This window comes from Tauraco erythrolophus, chromosome 4 (genome assembly GCF_009769465.1).
Source record: "Tauraco erythrolophus isolate bTauEry1 chromosome 4, bTauEry1.pri, whole genome shotgun sequence".
Lineage (NCBI taxonomy): Eukaryota > Metazoa > Chordata > Aves > Musophagiformes > Musophagidae > Tauraco > Tauraco erythrolophus.
The window spans coordinates 51,877,239-51,900,032 of NC_141468.1; the positions used below are offsets into that span (position 1 = coordinate 51,877,239).

The following is a 22,794-nucleotide window of genomic DNA, read 5'->3' on the forward strand; positions in this document are numbered from 1 at the left end:
AAATGAAAAGGGGATAAATATTCAATTATGTACACATTTTATTTTTATTTCTTTATTTACTATGTTATAATTAGATTTTGACATACAAAATCATTCAACTTTAGAATTCATACATTAGATCTGAATAATTCAGCATAAAATTTTGCTTTTAAATAGGTCTTTTATTGCCTTCAGTACAGTTTTTGTAGTAAAATGTTTTTCTTGATATTGCTATACAACTTACAGTTAGGTAAATAATGGAGTTGTCTTTTAGTATTTCATATTATTCTTTGTATTTCTGTAATCAATTTCATTATTAATAGAAATATTTCCCAAGTTAATGAGTTTGAAAAAATACATCTTGCTTAGTGTAGCACTGAGTTAATAATTTGCCTTTAAAGATGCTTATAGCATATGGCAGTATTGGCTTCTGTCAAAGCTTAGATGAGGTTACCAACTGGCAAACGGGGTAGACACATGTATGCATAAGGTGTTTTGCTCAGGTTAATGGGATTACCATCCAGTCTGATGTCTTCAAGAGCCCTGCGTACATAAGTAAAATCTTTCATTTTGCAGAAAGTGTCTTCATGCATCTCTTGAATGTTGTTGTTCTAAAAATAATTAAAAAAAACCCTGTGAGAATAATTCCTTGAGAGCAATTTTTTGCTGTTTGATGAATAATTTATGGATGTATTTTCAGTGCCTAGAGAGATACTTGTTTGAACCCAAGGGTCCAGATTGTAGCTGCAAGCCATCAACAGAGAAATATCCCAAGCAGGGGAAAATTTCTTGGCCAGTGCAAAGCTTTAAAACTGAGTGACTCAATCATGTATCAGAGGCAGGCTTTGCAGTAGGATCCTGGTAGAAGTATAAAACATTTCCCTCTCTGGGATCATGTTGAAGAGTCTCATTAACGCAAATTAGAGCTAGCATAGGCCAGTCCAAGAACCACAGAATCATTATTATCATCCTGACAGCTTGACATATTTCAGTGTGCAAAGGCACAAATCTGCAATTTGATCTTCGACAAATTTCTTTTCCCCAGGCGCTCTCACATTAGTTTAACCCACATCTGTATATATATAGGGAAAATAGAATGCTTTACGTTTTATCCCTTTGATGCAAATTACTCTTATACACCTTATCTTCACTGAGCTTTTGTTCTTGAAGTGAATAATTTTCCATGATGAATTGGTAGAATACAATATTGTCGGAAATTGAGACTAAAAAGTTTATCTCCTAAAATGAGAGCTGTCTGAAAATTCTTCCCTTCCCCATTCCTTTGCTAGTCAGAAATTGGTGTGCAAAAAATCCAGCTTGCCAGCTTTGGCCTGTAGCATATAACACTGAATATTTAATTTACAGGCATGGGCAGGTGAAAAAAGTTGTCAGCTAGGAGGCAGACATTTCTATAGATTTACTTATTTAAAGATATAGGAGTCAAATTATGTACAGTACACCAGCGCATTTGTTCAAAGCTTTTTTACTGTACTGTGTAATAGACAAAAATATCTTCTGATAATCAAAACTGGGCATTGGTACAAGAGGAGATAAAGAGAAAGAAGCAGAGATGGAAAAGGTTAAAAGAAAAAAGTCAGAAAAAAAGGAATAGGTAAAAGCAAATACAAAAACCAGTAATACAGGCAGATGATGGATGAGATGCTCCAGCACAGTCAAAGGGAAAAGTCTGGCTGAAAAATGCTGGCAACTGGGAATGACATTCGTTAAGAGAATGAAATGCACTGGTATAGATACAATCAATATGTAAAGCACCTTTCTTTGGGTATCTAAAAGCATTCCTCTTGGAAGATTTGTATGAGCAGTGTGAGCAATTTCTGTCTTTGAAAACTGTTAGACTGATGTTGCTCTTGACAGCTGTTGAACCTAACTTTAATCTGTACTAACTATGAATCTAGAATTTTGTGCCTGAAAAACACTGTATTACGAATTTGAATGATTAATGCTTAGCTGAGCTAAATTTTACTTCTTTCAAATACTGCATTCACTAGTTAGCTGTATGTTTCCAATAGTTAAGTAAGTTCGCATTTGGATTAAAAAAAAAGAAATAGAACAAGACAGTAGCTACTCTTTGCAGTTTTACTTACTATTTGGACATGATATATAGAACCATTGCTTTTATAGCCTACCTGAAGATGAAGAGCTTGGAGACTTTCAGGGAGTGGCAATGGAATGTGATCCAAGTTATTGTCAGTGATGTAAAGATGCTGCAGTTCATGCAGATCCTAGAGGATGAAGGAAAAAGGCAGGAGAAATTTATAGACCTTTTTTTTAAATCTCTCGCAAGTAAATTTGAAATCTATCACTGCAATGAGCACTGCTGGATACTAACATATTTTGGTTTAGCATGATACGGTTGAAAAGGTAAAAATTCAAAGACAGTCATGATCTTTCATTTGCACGGGTTGAGAACTGTTACTGTTAAACATTAGGTGTTTGGATTAAAATAAAGGAAAAGAATATTCTCTGAAATATCTAGAGACAATAATTAGAGATGTAATTTCAATGATGTTGTTCTAAAGTGAAAATACTGCCTTACCCAGTCATAATATAGAAAGGCTTCCTATCCTGTCCATTTTCTTGCTTTTGTGACAAGCTTACTCAATTTTGCAGAAGTGTGTTAGTATTGAGGCAAATTATAACTGCACAAGAAATGCCTAAGCTAAACATTAATTTCTTGTTTCATTTGAAAATGGAAACCATTTTCTCCTTTCACTTAGTGGAAGAAGCAGCTTCATCTGGTAATTATTAACAATAGTAAGATATAAACTTGACTAGGTCAATAAGGCTCAGTAGAATACTCAATTTTGCTCCCTTTTTGCACACACAAGTTATCATGGTACCTAACTACTTCTTTGAGTGTAATGTCCTAGTTTAATTTCTACTGACAGAACTCTGAGGTGTCAGGGTGAAGGTTCTTGGCAAATATGGAAGATAAAGGCTGAGACTCCTTCATGGCTAAAATCAGGAGAGTGCAGATAAGAAGTTCCCATGTGGATACATGGCAGAGTAAGTTTGAAGCAGTGGCATCCATAGCTTTGTCCTCCCCTCTTGCCTACTTGTAACAGAACGTCAAGCAGCTTTCTGAAGTCTTGCTAGTCATGTGGGTGATTGGTTTATGGATATAAACATAGTGTGCCATCGCATGTCTTGTGTGTATCTTTGTAAAGAGCAATAAAAAGGTTGTCATGTCCAGCTGAGAGTGTTCATACATCTCACTTTATCTTCATAGATTGCTCAGCAGTGAGCACACTCATGGTGCCTACAATCTTAACAGTTTTATGACTATAGAGGGATACTTAGGCAGCTCTTCTGACCACATCCTTTGGAAAGAGGAAAAACAGATTTTCCCATCAAACCCAGACTTACTTTAAATGCCTCATTACGTATTCCCCTGTGACCAAGTCTGTTTTTACTAACATCAATGAATGTTAAGGTAGACGGTAACTCAGGGAGTTGCCGTATCCTATTGTCACGGAGCACCAGCTCCTCAAGTTGGGGCAATCTCCGGAAGGCATCTTCATGGATTTCTGATATAAAGTTTGCAGTCAAGTCAATCCTCTTTAAATTGTCTGGCAGAGAAATAAGACACAACAAACATGTAAGAATGTATTTCCTGAAAGTTTTAAAAAAGGCAAATGAGTTATTTAAATTACAGATGAAGTGTTTTGAATTGGATACATTCCTGACCCATAATGTGACAGTTCTTTCTCTGTATATAATGCAATAATCTGTATTTAAACAGTTCTCCTGAAGGAGACCAACGTCTCCTTCTCGTTCTGTTTAGAATTGCCTGTGTCATTCTTCCTACATCGATCAGTGAAAGATTTTAAACTTAATATTTTAAAATATCTGTGTGTTCTGGGTTTTTTTAAGATGGTTATCTTTTGGAAAAATAACATTTAAAGGGAAATAAACATTTTCTCTACCACCTTGCTCTGCACGTTTCTTTATTTTCAACATTTTCTTATATGTAAGAAATTCGATATATTTACTTTTTCTGAAATACGCTCAAACACTTTTTCCAATCAAAAAAAAGAAAATTAAATTTGTCTTTTGCAAAAGAGAATAATGTCTAAATATCGCTCCATTAATATGCATTAGTTTTAAATGCATTATTTTGTAGCTTACTTCTGTTTTCCACCCAGAATGTTTTTCATAGCTATTTTATTTTATTTTATTTTATTTTATTTATTTTATTTTATTTTATTTTATTTTATTTTATTTTATTTTATTTTAATTTTATTTTATTTTATTTTATTTTATTCTTATGCTAGCAGTATATTTTGGCCTAAATAAATTTTCTCTCTTTTTAGTATTTATTCCCCATGGGTTTTTTTCTTAAATACCAATTGTGTTCCTTCCCAACCTTCACCTTGGTTCAAGTAAACCAAAGTCTTGTAGTTTTCCTTCGTAAAAGGATCTTTGTATTCCCCTAAATTATTGTAGTAGCCTTTTTTGGCACTGATTCCACACTTCTCATCATGAAATCAATACAAATTAATTACACAAAGTTAGATCTAAAGTGAAAAACAAAGAATGTGGTTTGATATTTAGTGATATGATGAGTGTATAGCAGTCCCTATTCCTAAACAGAATAAGCTTAATACTTCCTGAGAAATCAGATATCTTTGAGACTCTCAGGTAGAAAATGTGAAAAAGTAAGCTCCCTAAACCACCAATTTTAGCCAGTTTTAGGTGACAAATGGTTTTGAATTGATAGTTTTCCTAGATAATTCTGCAGTAAACATATAATTTAAAGGTAAGATTTAAAGGTAAATTTAAAGGTAAAATTCCTTTCACACATATACTTTGGAAATATTTGAAAGTGTATCTGCCTGAGAACTAGTCTTGTTTAGGAAAACAGTACTTTCTAATATGCTACAAATATTCCATGAGATTTGAGGTTTTTTTCCTATCTTTCTAAAGCTGATTACAAAGAACAGCAAAAAGGTAGATGAACATTGATATTTCTAATAATTCAAAAATTTGGCAAAGAATCTGCATTTGAAGTATTGACCTTTACAATCAAAAATAGCAAACCACTTTTCCATATGTGCATTTATGTGTATAATCTGTCATCAAACATTACATAAAATGAGTCACTATGTCTTAGATTAGTGTAAGCCAGAAACAATAAAAATTAAAGCTAATTGCAACAATACTACTATTCGTACTTAAGTTAGCGAAGTCATTTCTGTTGATCTTCCTGATTCTGTTGTAACGTGAGTAGAAATACATGGTTTTCTTAGGCAATGGCGGAACAGCATCAAGCTCATGATCATCACAGTAGACCGTGGTCCCTAGGCATGTACACAAGAGGCAAGTGGGAAGACCTATCAAAGAATTTAAAAGAAAACACTTTGTTACAAAAAAAAATGTACAAAAATTGTATGCAAATTACCACAATGAAATGTTCACCTAAGCACATAATGATAAGACTTTTTGAATTGTAAAGTTCACTCCCATTCTGTTATGATCACCACATCGTATAATTGCAACAACAAACTGATTATATTCTGCTTTAAACTAATTTTTTTTCTACCTATGTCTATTAGAAAGTCATTTAACTTACTTTTCTGACAGTGTTTCTCAGACTATAACAATAGAATATTAGGTAATAGCAGCAAACCAAAAGCTGGTAAGTGTGCACTTTAATCTAGGTGGAGAAATAACAGCTGATGACTGAAACTTATTATGATTTCACAAGTTTGGTTCTTTAAATAGTATATCTGAATAATTTGTAAGGAAATGGATATTTTCCTACAAAGCTATGGAGAAGAATCTTTATTTCTTTTGTATGTTTTTTAATTACATTTTCTAATTTATAAATTTAGCATGAAAAATTTCTCTATCAGCCTGAGTTAAGGTAACTTGAAGACCATGTAAACAAAACACTGGTTACCACCAAAAGTTCATGAAAAAGAAAAATGAAGTCGTTTCATCTCAGTCATAAAACTGCATGAATACAGTGAATTCAAAAGTTTCTTTTGATGATACTGTTCAAATTGTGTGAGAATTATGATACTGAGTGGTTTGTCTGAATGTAATTTTCATTAGGAAAAGTTATTAGTTGCTATGTGCATTGAGTTTTTGATACATTTTTTCTTTGATTGAGAGTATAATTCAGCATATCTCTTTCTCAGCTTTTAGTCCCATATAAATACTTTCCTGTTTCATGTTTTCCTCCTTCTTGTAGCAGATGGCTGATTGTTTGTTCTGGTTACTTTATACAATAGTAGCATAATCAATTAGTATGAAAATGTTTTTCTTGCAGATGAGTTTTTTTTCTCCAGATCAATTGTAGCTACATGGGAGATTTGCCTTCTTAATTTGTGTCAATTACCAACAGGCAGTGGTAGCTAACTGAATGATGGGCCAAATATGTGAAAGAAGAAGAATCAGTGACCAGAGTACACTTTCATTTGAGAATCTCTAGTTGGGCATTCAGGAATAACATAGCTGGAGAGATGAAACTCTTTTTATACTTCCTCAACTTCCTCCACAGGGCATTTTAAATTAGCTACAGGGAGCAAGCCTGACACAGGGAAAAAATAAATTGTCACACCTTAAACTGTTCCAGCAAATCTAGGCCTAAATGAATTTATAGTTCAGGATGGCTGACGATTTTTCAAAATATTGCAACATAGTAGAGGGAGAGAATTTCCCCTTCTGTCCTATTTTTGATCTTAGAGGAGTGGTATTTGTCCCCTATGGCTAATGTAGACTGAAAAGGACAGAGGTATGGGAAGGATTCAAAAAGATATCAACAAGAAAAATGAACTTGGCTTCATGTTCCTGAGCCTCGTAGCCTTCTATCCAGTACCAAGCCAAGAGCAGCAGCAACATCTGACAGGAAAATATGTTGCTGAAAATAAAATAAAGACATAAAAAAAATCTGATTTGATATGTTACAGCCTTGAGCCTCCCATACATATCTTTAGTTGATGCACTAGTTGGTTTGCATTCAGTGCTCAAAAATGTTAACAGATACAGAATTCATAATACGTAATATTTATGTGAAATATTTTGCAACATCCCGCAGCTTTCAAAATTGAAGGAAATTGTGTGATTTTTTCAAAACTGTCCTGGGAAATTCTCATTTCCATTTTTATTTGTTTTGACATCACTGTATTTTTTTGCATGATAAAGGCTCACTGGTAATATGTATAAAAACAAGTCTAGGAATGAGTAATTTCTCTTCATTAAACACACAATTTTGGAAGCAGTAACTCTCTTTTTTTTTAATTTCATTTGTCTTCTATGACATTCAGTTATAGTGTTAGGCATAGTAAAAATAGGCTTTTCCTGTTGTATGTTCATCGCCATACAATGCAAAGACCCATCACAGCAGTGAATAACTCTAGCGAGCTTCAACTACAAGAGGTTAGAATAGCTGCTAACAAATGCCAATTATTAGCATCACATGTTCATGTGGGAGAGGGACAGCTTGTGTTTTACAATTTTAATCCCCCTGGGAGATGTAGAAAGTTCTTATTTCACTATAGCTAGTCAGAAGAATAGAAAATCAGCTTCACCCAAAATTTCTAAATAGTTCCTTTTCCTTAAGTTTCATAGTTTCTATTTTTCATGGTCAAAAATTGTTCAATATTTTAATAATGTTTTGTATGAATGCATTTATAAAAATCATGTAAAAAATCATTATAAAGTAAGGGTAAGTGGTAACGATACTGGAATCTAAGTCAATAAAAAAGTACTGGTAGCATTTGTCAGCCATTAGCAATTTTTCCTAATGTTGTAAGTTTTTAAGTGTTAATAAAATTCTATTTGAAAAAATATCCTAATTGGCCACAGTCATTTTCACAATGAAATAGTGTGGAAACATTTTGACTAGGCACCTATGTGACCTTGAAGCATTCAAGATAGACATGTTATACCGCTCTACAATAAAGAGGTACAGAAATTATATATCTCCTCTTCAGCAAGAGAGGTAGACATTCATGAGCAAGCAAAGTGAGCTCACTCAAAAGCAAAGCTACACACGCAAAACTCGTTTCTCTTTCCAACTAACCGTCTTGAGTTTGGGGTCCAAGAACCCCTGACCCCTGTGCTGAAGACCCATCAATTAATTTTGGTGTTGATGCTTCCTCCTCAGTCTCTTCTGTCAATGGTGCAGAAGAATAACTCTCTTGAATTATAGAAGGTAGTGCTGTCCCAATCTCTGCCTAGGGAAAATTAAGAGGGAACAGGAAATGTTATTGCTTACATCCACTGGCAGCTGTTTCTCTTCCAGTTATTCATATTTTCCCACTAGAGGTCGTATATGTTCTGAGGTTTAGTGCATGAGCTGTGTTTCACTTGGCAGCCGTAATGAATTCTGATGATGTGTAAACAACTCATGAATATGCTTATTATCTCAGTGTTTTAAATGTTTTGTTGTATGCACACAGACATGCACACTGTATCTACTTCATTAGCAAGAATATGTACTAATAAAATGCTTTTTCCACATTTATCCAAAGCTAAATTAGATTTGTAATAAAAATTGATGTGAGACAAATGAAAATTTGCTGTGAAATATAAAAAAGATGCAAGTCATTTGACCATAAAATTGTGAATTGTACCAGCATAAACCCAAATCCAATGCAGCTGTGCAGACTCTGTTTTAAGAACACTGATATGATTTAAAAACCTTATTATTTAAGAATTCTGAAGTCTAAGTTTACATACTACTTGCGAATATGTTGGCAGTGTTTTTGTCAATTTCTTTCTGAACCTGAATAATGGAAGGCTCTGGTTAGCTTCATTCATCAATGGCCACATTATGTCATACGAAAAAATTAACACTATAAATAAAATTGTTAGATAAAATCTTGATTTAGAAAAACACGATAAAATTTGGCAAATCCTTTCATGGAACTAGAAACTTTAGTTTTAGTTTTTCACTCCACATAATATGTCAAACTAGTGAGTTTTGTTGTTTTAACTCTGATTCTAAAGGTACATTCTGTTGATTTTGCTATATGACAACTTCAGGATAAAAAGGAAGATATAGAAATTTTCTTGCATTATATCACCCCTCACAAAAAGAGTATTGCAGACTTACCAGGCTTGTTGCAGAGGGGCCTACGTTTGCAAAGAGGCAGAGAGGTTTACTGTAATCACCCAGACACTGAGAATTCACTCTAGCTGTGTGACCTTTGCAAGTGACTTTCCCACTGTATCTTGATTTCCCCATGTGTAATAATATTGTTTGACCACCCCAGGACCTCCTTTAAAAATGAAGTTTGTTTTGGTTTGGTCTGTTTTGTTTTTTTTAAATCCCGAGCAATGAAACAGTGTCCTTATAGGGCTTTGCACATCTGAGATACTGTTTAAAAGTTAGGTAATACATCCACCACAATGGGTGCTGCACCCCTGTGCTGCAGTTAATACTTCTCAGCCTGTATTTAAGGCACGATCAAAAATTGGAATTTTGTCACAGTATCTTCATCCCAAGTGCAAAGACACAGAAGCCTAAAATTATGCTTTAATAAATTTTTTTTTCCACTGCAATCTTCTAGCACGACACCACCACATAACTATTGAATCTTGAGTTTTTCACCTGACCAAACATCTCCTGTTTTGAGATCAGCCTCCATTTACTGCTGGCTTTACTGTCCCTATGGAGAACCTGTTGTTGAAATCACTCACACTAGTGCTCATAAATTCTAGTTGTAAAAGACAGGTAAAAGCAGACTGCATCCAGACTGGACGAGTGGTTAGGATTTTTTAAATTAAGCTTTCTATGTAGACCATACAAGTTAAAGGAACTAACACACTGGAGATCTAGGTCTTAAGCATGAGCAAATCTTTTGCTATATTCTAATTTCTGCTTGAATCTCTTAGCTTAACTATATAATGCTCACCAAATAGAGTTATTTTTGTCTTATTATTCCTGGATAGGATAGATTTTAATTATATTTAGGTGAAATACCTATATACATTCATATGTGTATATTTATTTACTGTAATTTTGAAAGAAAACACTTCAAAATAGACTCTCTGGATCTCACAGTGTAGCTGCATATCATTACTAGCAGTATTAAACATTATGATCCTCGCTTGCCTAAGAATATCTAAATAATCATGTAAAAATCACTTTTGCACAGAAATAATTTGATTTTACCTCAATTTGTTTCACTGAGTGAAGAGAATATGAAAGCAATGAAAAACCAGGAACTTCTCTGAACCTCATAGACTCAGATTTTGACTGCACATGCTTCAGGTTCTCTGTATATTCCTTAGTTGTATTCCAATAAGCAATAGATACTATTACTACTGAGTAGGGTTTATGGGTAAAAATGCCCTGATACAGTTACTAGGATCATAACTTTGCAAAATGCATGGTGATCAGGTGAGCAAAATGCACTTCAGCTGAACTGTGACTGAGTAACCTGTTGGTGTAAGTGTGAGTAAGGGTGTACCTTGTGGCTTTGTGCAGACAAATACACAATGTTCCCATCTGCAATGCTGACAATAAGACAGCTTAACCAGGAATGGACTTGGGGACAAATCAAAAGAAGAGTTTGGGAAGGAAGGAAATGGGACAGATGTTCTCTGAATGAAGGAAGCCTAGAGGGAGAGATGCATTCCAGACTTTCATTGACCCAGGGTAGTACTGCACTAAAGTACTAGCATATGTGGTCTACTTCTTCACTAGTTTTGCTGAAATCAGGTAAGAGTCCCTGTCATGAACTTTGGGAAAAAAGAATCCAGAGATTTTGGGACCTATTAGTGGCTTTGTATGCATCTTCTGTGACAGTTATACTGAAAATAGTATTCTGGAGAAGCGCATTTTCAAGATACAATTTGTAAACAGGCTTTGGACCTAAGATAACATTCCTTTCATTTGTCACGGGATTTGGGTCATCTACATTGACTACCACTTCTCTGAATATTTGAGGGTATGTTCTATGGAACGTAATAGGTTGGAATTTGTGATTTGCTTTATGCTTTCTCAGGTGTTCTTAGTTGATTAATCACTGTAGCTGTTGAGTACCAAAGCAGAGATATTAACTTCTAGTAAATCTATCTCTAGCCTGTTATCTCTCTCTCTTTTATTACACGATATTATCTAATTTTGGAGACGAACAGTTGAAAGTGTCCCCATAGTTCCCTTTCCAATGTGCTAAATCTGGGCTCTAGAGAAACTGTTCCAAGCAGTTAGCATCATTAGCTCTTCAGTCTCCTTCACCAGTTGTGAATGTCATAAAAAATAACAATTATTATAGTGAATTTAATAATGTTGCCATTTTTACACTGCTAACGGAGTAGGAGTTCACAGATATATGTTTTACATACCAGACCCAGAGCATGAGCAGTGTTTGCTTGCTGTACATAGGTTGGACTTGAACCAGTAACCTAAAGGTAAAAGTCTGTTTCCCATTATCGGTCGTCTGATCCATGCAGCTTTCTATCTTTTACATATTTAATAAATCACGCAACATTGTAACAAGACAAAGATGTTTTTTGGACTATATACTGTACGGAATGATCCTTCATCTTCCAGATGTTTGTTTATTTTTGGCAACATGCACTTTACTAAAAAATTGAAACAGAAATGATTCTATATTTCTTAATGATATTGTTCTCCATAGGGTTTTTGGGGATTTGGGCGTGGTGTCATACTTCCTGTGCTACTCTAAGTAATATTCTTTATGAAAAATCACAAAGAAGGAAGAATATTGTAGAGAAATACAATAAAGCATGTTTCTCTTTGCAATAGTTGCAAGTCTTCAAATCATAATCAGCCTTCTGAGCCAGATTTAATGCATGGCATAAGAAAAACCTGAAAGGGAATCACATTGTCTACTTTTAGCCATCTAACTAAGTGGTTAATAGTTACCCTTCTCTAGAGTCCTAGTCTTTGGAATCAATCAATAGATTTAGAGAATACCAGTGCAGAATATTAGCCACAGAGCATGCTATAAGCAGAGTAATAGCTTTCCTAAGATTGCATGGAGTATCTGTTTTTCCCCCCTCCTGAATTTATCCAATGTGACTACATTTACAAGTGAAACTGCTTGATGCAGATGGCCAATTTAGAGGCACTTTCTGACCAGGAAGTCACAAAAGTCAAGAGTACAGAAATCTGAACATATCAATGAGTGATAAAATACCATTGATAAAAGTCAATCCATTTGGTCTTCCATAGGCTAGGCATCTAGTCTATATTAGCGTCTTTTCAGAGTCAGCAGAGAATGAGACAAGACTTCTGAAACTCCAGCCAGCAACCACAGATGATGTTTCTTTTAGGACTGGCTCTTTACGTGTCTATTCCTCAACTTTAAAATGGAGGCAAGACAAATGAAAAGATTTTTAAGATTAGAAATGGCTCAGGAGGCTGATCTACGAAAAAAAAAGTAAGAAGAAACAGTATCTATGGGCTAGGAGTCAGTAGAGATGGAACAGAATAGAAATGTAGGTAAGAGTAACATATATGAGGATTATGGACCCACATAATACTAGCAAACTTATAAAATACAGAAAATAAATAGATTTAAAGAGCTAACCAGCAAGACTGGAAGCCATCAGTTGCCACATTTTACTTCTGAGGTGGTATAAATCCAGTGGCAGATGTTTTGTCTATTGTTTTATGTCTACATCTTTTAGGATCAAAGTTGATATATTACATGTCATAAATTTCAATACACAGGAGAATCTGAAGTGTATCCTGTTTCAGTGTTTCTTTTACTGCAAAAAATACTCTTGAAAACACAAATAAAAGTTCAGAACTTAAAAAAAAAGACATTATAAACTTGGAGGGGCAGTTGTACCACACACTGACCCATCAAAAGGAACTAGTTTCCCCCTCAGCTGTTCTGGAACTACCAAAGGCTTACAAGAAAATGTCTAATTATGGTAGAGGTTTGGGGTTTGTTTTCCTTTCCAAAAGTGACCAATGCTTGTTTCTTCTTGAATTTTACATTTAAGGTCTTGTTTTCTCCTCTTGTTCTATTATAAAAATAAATAGATCTGTGAGCCATTGCATGTTAATGCAATAACTACTTAGACTGCAAATTCTGCAGCTCAGATAGATTGTCATTTTCTTGTACAGAGCTACACAAATAAGTTGTGTGGAGAAATTAGTGTAATAAAACTCAGGTAGATCTTGGGGAAAGGGAAGGTGATAAGATGGAAAGGAATGGTATATACTGTATTATACAACCTTATTTCCTGTCTGCTGCTGGTAGGGTGAAGGATCTTTAGGGAGAAGTCATCTGCACTGCAACTTTATCAGGGTGCAGGACCTTTGATTTTGGCATAAACAACACATTCCTTGGTCTTGCTGCTGGGAACAGTACTCTGGAATTGGTGCAGTTGGGTACAGTGTCCTTCATTATCAATGCAGGTCATTTTTTTACCCCTTTAAGCTTTCTAATTTTATTAAGTTATATTGTTGTTTCTGCTGAGTCTTCAACACACATACATGAATAAATTTCCATTCGTACTTCAGTCAGACTAACCTTAATATTTAAGTTACAGAGCTCTAGAGTTGTAACCCAGCTGTCTAGAAATTGTCTGTGGCTTATGCCTTGGAAAATATATGTGGTTCTTATAATTAGTCTTAGAAAGATAAGTAGTCTTTTTAGCACCTTGATCATAGAATATCCTAAAGCTTCTTGCCTCAAAATCAAGAGTGTCTATGCCATGTCTGAGTTCAGCTGAGTAAAAACATTTATGTTGCACAGCATTGCTACAGAGATTTTGCTTACTAATTCTGTTGTCTGGGAATGAAAAAAGTCCATATAAATGGAGCTAATCTTGATTTCCTTGAGTACAAATTAAGTTAAAGTCTCATTCCAGCACTATATTTGAAATGACAGATTTCATTTCTAACATTCAGCTTTGAGGGCTAGGCAATATCCAAGTTAGCCTACAGCAGATGCTTTTCTTTGGAACAGTGCTGAAGTTTCGCAAGACATAAAATTTCAAAGAGAAATACGCAGTTTTAGAAATCAGAACAGGGCTTTTCACACTATTATGAAGCACAAAAGGACTGAAAACCAGTCCCAGCTATTTAATGAAGATTTCCACAGGAACTCCTGCTGATCCAAGCCACAAAGTAGACATACACAGCCAAAGTTGGAGATCTCTTAGATGACCAGAGTATCTACCAGAAACTTTGTCAACTCTCAGACCTGTGGTAAGGAGCTGCCTCAGTTGGACACCCAGAGCTCACTGTAAAGGAGGGTTCAGAGTCTCAAGCATAGTTCCTCACTCAGTCCAGGAGACCAGGCACTGCTGGAGCTGAACATGCAGGGGGGGGGTTTTGCCCAGTTCACCAGCCTGGCTTTTCCTAAATGCGCTGTCATTGCTTTCAATCCAAATTACAACCAAACAGTGTTAGAAACATGAATAAAAAGGACCAGATTCACTCCACTTAACTTCAGGCATTGAATTTAAGTGTCCTATTTAGTAGCTTAGTTTTCTTACACTCCTGGTGCAGAGAGTGGAGGAAGAATCACTTCCTGAGGGAGGTTCAGCACTCATATGTTGTGAATGAACTTTCTGAGGTGCCTGTTCATCTTCCTTTGACTGTAAAGGAGACCATATAGAGGCAACCATATATTTTACCAGACCTCAAGGTCAAAGTCTAGTGTCAGATCTGCTCTTCCTTTCATTTCTACAGCTTATAGTGCAAAGATGTTTCATCTGATTTGATCCAATCCAGTACATGCATGTAGCCTGCAGTGATAGAGTTCTCAGAAGCTGCTGTATCTCCAGAACTAGAGAGTTTCTGATAGTTTAGGTTTGTCCTCACAGTGTGGACTGTTATGCTGTATAGAAATACCCTGTCAATGTAAGATCAGTGAGCAATTGTTTAGTGACAGGCCCAGGACATTAATATGGTGCAAGGAAGAAAGTACTGAGGACAGGGCACAGGTGTGATTTCCTGCCTCTGGGAGGGACATTCTACATCATAACAATAGGCATTGCTGCACAACTCTAAAAATAAGGAATACCAATATCAAACAAGGAATAATGAGTGAGAACTTTTTTTTCCTACATATTAATTTTTTGTACTTCCTACTTTTTCTTGAATTTGTGGTCTGAACTCTATGTTCAGGATTGACAGCTGCATCTATTTTATCCACAGCTACTATTTCCCCTTTTATTAATAAGACCTAAGTCAGGAGTGGAAGTTGAAAAATAGAAATTGGAAGCTAGTTCAAGCTTAGATCTCCCATAAAGAAAGCCAGAAGCAAAACTACTCTTGAGAAATAACATTCAAAGTAAATTTTCAATCCCCGGATTTCTATGATGTCACAATAGGGATTGTGCTGCTATCAAATATATACAATTACTGCAGTACTATTTCTATATTATTAAAAAAAAAAACCCAAGAAAGAAACAGAGAAAAAATAAATGATACAACTCATTAAAAACAACAGCTATGTAGATATTGGTGGGCAGTCCACCAAGTCTTTAAGCATCTAACAAGACACTAGGTTGCATTGAGGAATCTAGGGAAAGAAATTCGGTGAAGTTTTACTTAGCTAACTCAGATGCTTGATACATATTGCACAGCTAAGGATTGAGGCAGTAATTTCATTAGGATTTTACAGTTGTGCATGTTCCAAAGAATTTAATGATCTATCTGTCTCACACTTAAGATTATTTGTGTAGGGAATGAGGCATTTATGCACCTAAATAAATCAAAGAACCCATCTGCTAAATTCACACAACTCTTTTTCTCTATTTCAGTTCAGATGAAAACTAAAGTGCTGGTTCTCCGTTCATCCAAGAAGCAAGAGAGCTGAGACATAAGTTGCTAGCCTAAGGAGGCTAGCACCCCAAAAACCTCTGTTCCAGAAGACATCCTAAACATCAAGTGGGGGCCAGAGGAAGGTTTGGATGAGATGTTGAAACAAAGCTAGAATACATCTAAAGAGGCAAAACTCATGGCAAGAGACGGAAAATGAGCTGAAGAAAATATGAGTATGTAGCCTAATATGAAAGGAACTGAGACCTGAGACCTTTTTCAAAGGGTTGTTAATGTCAAATGATTCAAATAATTGTTACTGTTGGTAATTGTTATGCATTAGATAATCACTAAACATGAACAAAGATAGAAATTACTCAGGGAAGACTCAGAGCAGAACCACAACATTCCCTGCTCTGAGCTGTGTACCAAACCATGCTCTGGATTCTGTTTCAATTGGCTCCAGTGTGATTCTTAAATGATTTTCAAATGGGTCGGAAATGCACATGTTATTTAACTGGACACTGTTCAGAAGAAATATATAGCCATAGGTACAATTTAGGAATTTGGGGTAATTTTCTAAAATAATTGTATCTTTGTTTCATAACCCACATCAGTAAGGATGATGCACGTTACTTCTTTCTGGAAGAAGCCACAAAACTGGAAGTCTAAGGGGAAAAAAAAGTTTAAGTGACCAGGGAAATCGAGGTAGCAAGCATCTACTGTAAAAGGTCTGTATAGTCTCACTGTGGAGTTTCAGCTGTCACCTCTCTCACAGAAATTTCAAACATTGTGACAGTTACTGATAAGCAATGAGCCCTAGACGGAAAAATTTAGGTGTTTTCAGACCAGGACAACTACTTAGACAATTTCACCCAGTCTGAGGCATGAGGAAGGATGTAATTAGTCTGTTCAGCTAACGTGGTAGCTAAAGGCATGCTCAGTATCAGAGTTTTAGGTGCTTAAGAATGTCTTAGCCAGTACACTTAGTATTTACAACATTTCAGATAGCTAAGTGGGTGAGATGAGCTCTTTTTGGATTGTTGTACTAGAACTTAGGAACTAACACTCTATTTCAAATCCTTCCTTTTCATCTTGTGGTATTTGCTCTTGCTGTATGACAAAATAGTTTCAACATCACTCAGGTATTCCATGACTACTTTTTAATCCACATAAATGTTCACCTTTTGTGAAGACATTTGTATAGAAGCATATGGAATAAGTTATGAACAGCCAAGTGAATTTAAGAGCTGTACTCAAAGCTTTTCTGAAAAAGTAGAAAATTTCCTATTTGGAGAAAAAGCTTCAAATGGTAAATTTAATTCACTTATCAACTATGTAGCTATCTGAATTCTACATTACTTGTACCAGTTCATGAGATTTTAAAAAATGTATATGACATATTCTGAAATGTCATTGCATATCGACCTTGAAGTCTCTTGTTTAATCAGACACCTGTCACAAAGACAGAAACAGCAGTGTAAGTCTTTCTGAACTCTGTAGAATGGCGAGAGAGTTCTTGCACAAGACCCATCTTCATGTGTGTTATGGCAACAGCAGAGATGCTTTGTGTGTATGTGCACAAGCATGTAAGTGAATGTGTGTGTGTGACTCAAGTTCTAAGCTTTGTGCAGGCATCTGAATATCCTATTATCAGTTTGAGTCAAATTCAACAAGCTAATGCAGGATCAAATATTAGGCTTTCACAGTGCCTGTTTCTGGTTATTTTGTGGATTGTACTTTCCAGCTCACCTCTTCTGTGAACACAGACCTAGACCAACCTGTATTCGACTCCCTTGTTTTGCTGCTTATTTGGTGCTAGGATAACTCACTTGCTTCTTATTAATGAAAATATTTTTCTCATGCCCCTATATTTTCACTTCTTATTTTTCTAACTTAGCTTTTCCTACCTGAGAGAAAATAGACTGGTTATGTTTAACAGGCACTGCAATCAAAAGTTTGCAATATGATTTTATTAGATGTTAGTAGCTGATATACATAGGAGTCTCTCTGCTGAATTTGTTTTTCTCACACACTATCCAAACAAAGTTTTAGTTTCAAAGAGGGAAAAACTCTGAGCCTTCTGTTTTACCAGCAAGAAGCTTACACAAGAATGCCTTTGACCATCTGGCTTGATTGTATCCATTTTAAAGAAGGAATTCTGTCTTTATGTATGTTTGCAGAGCAGTTGGGACAATGAAGACTCAGCTTGAGAGGTGCCTCTGGACCCTATTGTGATAGAAATATTCATTGAAAACAATATTGAAGCTTACTGTGAAGAAAAGGGGTGATACAGCAGCTCACGTTTATTCAGTTGTAACTCAGTTTCAGAAGAAAAATCCAACACAAAACTGCTACACTACCTTACAGTGACATTCCTTTGCAATCTCTTTCTCCTTTAGGAGCTTGGAATTTCTTTCTTGGTAATAGGTTTTTCTTTTATATGTCTTTTTTTACCATTATCTGTGAAAGAGTTGATACTGTTCCCTCTAAAGTCTCTATACACATTTTGTTTCTGTGTGATATATCACTTCAGGTTTTTTCAGTAACAATTTCCCTTTGGATGCAAAGCTTCAACTAAGTCTTCCATGTCTCACTAACCTGGGAACTTGAAACCCACAGATTTTATAGCCCAGATTTGACCCATCTAATACATGACAATGCATAGCTTTGATTGAGGATTCTCCCAGTACAATTCTCCAAAGAAATTCTCTAAAGTAATTCACAGCTACAAATAGTTTCCCTGTACAAAATCTTTGCATAAAAATATATTCCATGTACACATATTAAATACAATGAGAAGAATGCAAAAAATGAAACAGATCTGCTAATGTTACTAGGCAATGCTGGATAACCTCTGATTTCCATTGTTAAATAACTTTTCCAAACCTTAAAGTTACTTTCAAATCTATGAGAAAAATAGATTTCAAGTGGAAAAATACCAACAGCCGTTATCTAGATAAAATATTATCAGAAAAATTTTTGCAAGTCAATGAAGCTTGTGTGTATATACACGCATACGCTTCATTTTTGGCATACATGCTTCACAAGGAAAAATACTTTCAGAGTATGAGAAGTGGGAAAGAAGTCATGAACTTTGATTCAGTCACTCTTGATTAACTTTATTAAGCTGAAATTTTGGTTCTAAGCCTGAGACAGGTGTCTAGAGTCCATCTAAAGTTATTTGAGGAAGATAGGTGTATTGAGTCTGACTGGGATGGAGTTAACTTTCCCCATAGCAATCCTCATAGAAAGGTATTGATAACACACGAATGTTTTGGCTACTGCTGAGCAGTGCTCGCACAGCATCAAGGCTGTCTCTCGGCCTCCCCCACCCCACCCCAAGGCTAGTAGATTGGGGGTGGGCCAGGGGTTGGGAGGGGACATAGCTAGGACAACTGGCCCAAACTGACCAAACAGATATTCCATACCATATGGCGTCATCCTTGGCAATAAATCTAAGACCAAGGAGACAAGGGGGCAGGAAGGAGCCTTCGTTATCGAGATGCTTGTCTTCCAAAGCAACCACTACATGTACTGGGGCCCTCCCTCCCAGGAAGTGTTTGGACATCACCTGCTGACAGGAAGTAGAGAATAAATCTTTTTGCTTTGCCTTTCTTCCATGTGCAACCTTTACTTTTCTTTATTAAACTGCCTTTATCTTGATAAAAAAACTCACTGCCCGTGAGTTTTTAATCTTAAATTCTTTCCCTGTCCCTCTAAGGAAGGAGAGTGAGAAGGTGGCTTGATGGACACTTGGCACTCAGCCAAGGTCAACCCACCACAATAGATATCCCAAGAGAATGATTCGTACTTGTCTTGGAGGATGCTCTTGAGATGCAACACCAAATTTTAGCCAGATAGAACGAGTGGGAGGTATCCCTCCCTATTTACCTCATTTTGATGGTTACAAATTGAATAAGTGATTACAGTACTCAATGGGTAACATTCTGGAAAGGACATACTGACATAGGTGCTTTAGTTTAATTCCTTAAAATGAGCAGTTGACTCGTTGCCATTGAAATCAACAGGAACAACACACCAAACACATCTGAATTCCTAGAACCAGTCAGTCTCATGGATCTGCTGAAAATCAGCTGGATGCACAACATTGGAAAAGTTTGCATTTCTCCAATGAGTTCTAAAAACATGTTAAACAATGATTTATATTTGCACATAAATGAATTTTAAAATCTGAAATTGAAGATGGCAACAACAGAAAATGTTATTTCCTTATCTCTCCACTATTTCAAAAGGCTAAAGACATGATTCAGAGTTCTCTAAAAGGAAATGTAGGCCTAACTAAAGAGTTACTGTACACAGGCTAGATATAATGAAGGCCTGCTGTTTGTCTGGGTCTCTGTGGTATTGCTCATCATTTAAGCTATGCATAATAAAAACTAACCTGTGACCTTGCATAAATATTGAGTTTTACACATAGAGCCACTTGTGTAGTTCACATCTTTACGATAAGAGGACTGTAGTTAGGGGAGTCGTAACCATGACCAAGAAATCAAATGCATTCTGTTTAAAACTTGAATGACGTCAATAATATTCAGTGTCTAAAAGATAACTTGCAAGACTGACATGCATGTTTATAAAAGCTGCTTGATTTCTACAGCACTGACCACTCTGATCTCTCCTGAGTTTAGGGGAATCATTAATACTTAGGGGTTTTTTTGGGTGGTACACGGTAAGAGGAATGTAAGCAAAAAAAATTTTGGCTAAACATCTAGGAAAAAAAAGGCTCTCACAGGGAGGTCCATCCATATGCAAAGTAACATTCCTTTCAACTGCTATGATGGATGACCTTCACTTGGTGAATTTTAAGAAAGCTATCTGAAGAGCTCAGTAATGAGAGGCAATCTTGCTCTGGAAAAGAAGTTTGCAAGAGAAAATGAAAAGACTTTTTCGGCTCTGCCTATTCCGTGCTTCCCTAAAGAAAAAGGTCTATGGTAGGACCTGCTGAATCTTGTTGCGTAAAATATTGATCATCCTGAATTTCATTTCAGCTGGAAAAGAACCACAGGAGCCTTGCCTTGTCTCTATCCTTCACTCAGAAACTTGGAAAGAGGCCACCACGCTTCAGTGTCATAGGACCTCACAGACAGAGCACAGCACAGGAGAGTCGCACCTACCATTCAATGCATTACTAAGAAATCTATTTTGAATTAGAAAATCTTTGTGGTGAGGCACATACAAAATAGCCTCTCCCATTTCAGGGAAGGAAGTTGTTTCTGTAGGACTGATAAAGGCTTCATTTTTAAGAGCAAAGAAAAGCAGGAACTGTGACTTATTAGTCAATGTAAAATAGAGAGAGCACAAGTATCCAGGGACTAAGAGTAGGGTTGATTTTATCAGGGAAGAAAGCTCAAGCTCATGGGTGTGTGAAGAGCTTTGAATCTGCCTGGCACAGGGAAGCAGGAAAAAGGCAAAATAATTTATTTAGAGCAAAGTTCTTCTTAGTCCTTCTAGGATGAGAAAATGTATTTCCTCCAAAGTGTAAGGTTCTGACCTTAGTTCAAGTTTTGAGATGATTTTTATCTCTTCAGTTCTCTGGTTTTGAGATATTTTTATTCTTAAATTGCCTCTGTCCTCTGATTTTAAGGCTGCTATCCAATTTTGATCTCACCTTGATGAAAGACTAGTTCCTGTCCCTCCTGCTGCCGTCATGAATCACTTTCATGAATTATGTAGCTATGTGAAAAAGTACTAAAATATGTGCAATAGCAAAAATATTATTATTATTTAAATGATGTATTTTTCACTTCTATAATTTTCAGCCCTGAATCATACAGTGCATATATCACCTTCAGGGAAGCTGTGCCCATGTCTGAGAAACAGAGTGAGATTAAAATTAATGTAGCCTTTTAGTAATGTAGAGATATACAGGAATGTAGGAGGGTAAGGAGGCATTTAGGTCAACAAATGGACTCTCTTGCTTGTACAGACAACACATCTTACTATCTCAATCCCATAATAGAATTTCCACAGTTTCTCTTCAGTAATTTTTCTTACTTTCCTGATTTTCAATTCAAGTACTTTCCCTTTTCTTTTTTACTTCCTTCCAACCACTTTCCTAACAGAAATTGAAACCACTTGCGTTTATAGGCTGAAATCCTTGTATTGAACATACATATTATTATGAGAACTAATCCCAGGAAACAGCATTCAACAACTTTATTTAATGGAGAATACTGGATGTCCTATCTCAACTGCCTCCGTGCCTCAGCCAGACAGATAAATCACCAGGACAATCTCCTACAGAACTTACGTCAGTGCAAGGAGATCTGAGAGAAGCATGGTAGATTTTCCCTGCTCTCAAAGATTACCACAAAAAAAAAAAAAATCAGGAAATATTTTGGCCACATTTGTAGATTAGGGAAAATGCGAATGAACTACAGTGTGTTATTAGCACAGAAAACTGTTGATCAACCAAATGCAATAGCAACCACATGCGTAGATTTGTCTGATGAACGTTTCATGGCCAACAAAAACTCATCAGTAGCCACTGCATTTGTGCATTTTGGAAAGATAAAATACAAGTTCTGATTACCTCTAATTGATCAGACTTCTCATTTTCATCATAGCCAAACGGGTGAGGCAGCTCTCCTAGCGGTATGTCATAGAACTCAGAATCATAAATTACAGTATCAATGATTGGTGCGGCTCCAACAGACTCGAAGATAAAAAATCCCAGAAAAATATTTACAAAGGTCTGCATTCTGCTTTCTTTTCTGAAAGAGAAGAAAATGGGCAAAATGTAGGTAATCTGGTATTGCTAGGAATCTATGAAAATTTAGTCTCACAAGTACAGTACCTATATGTATGCAACAATATTTCTGATGGATAACTAGTATTTATTCATAATGACTCAGTGCTTTATTCTGTTTTGCTTCATGAAGAATCCCTGGATCTGAGAATTTCTGAAGACTACTTTGGCCGTATTAACATTTAGATAATTTAGGAAAGACCTATTGAGTTTTATTTGTATAAAAATAAACTGACCTTAATGAGAAAGTTCCTGAAAAGGTGAAATATTCAACTTCTTCCCCTCTCATCTAACTTCACCTATTTCCACTGCACCA

At 35.8% G+C, this 22,794-nt stretch overlaps 1 protein-coding gene across 1 annotated transcript; it reads right to left on the reverse strand.

The window, feature by feature from the left end:
• Positions 1 to 419: 419 nt before the first annotated feature.
• EPYC (epiphycan) lies at positions 420 to 22,430 on the reverse strand. Its single transcript, XM_086610364.1, has 6 exons — positions 22,263 to 22,430; positions 8,030 to 8,183; positions 5,175 to 5,333; positions 3,367 to 3,569; positions 2,127 to 2,222; positions 420 to 590 (listed from the first exon to the last, which is right to left on the reverse strand). Exons 1-6 carry the CDS (start codon positions 22,428 to 22,430, stop codon positions 420 to 422), a joined length of 951 nt encoding a protein of 316 aa, XP_086466490.1.
• Positions 22,431 to 22,794: the final 364 nt, after the last annotated feature.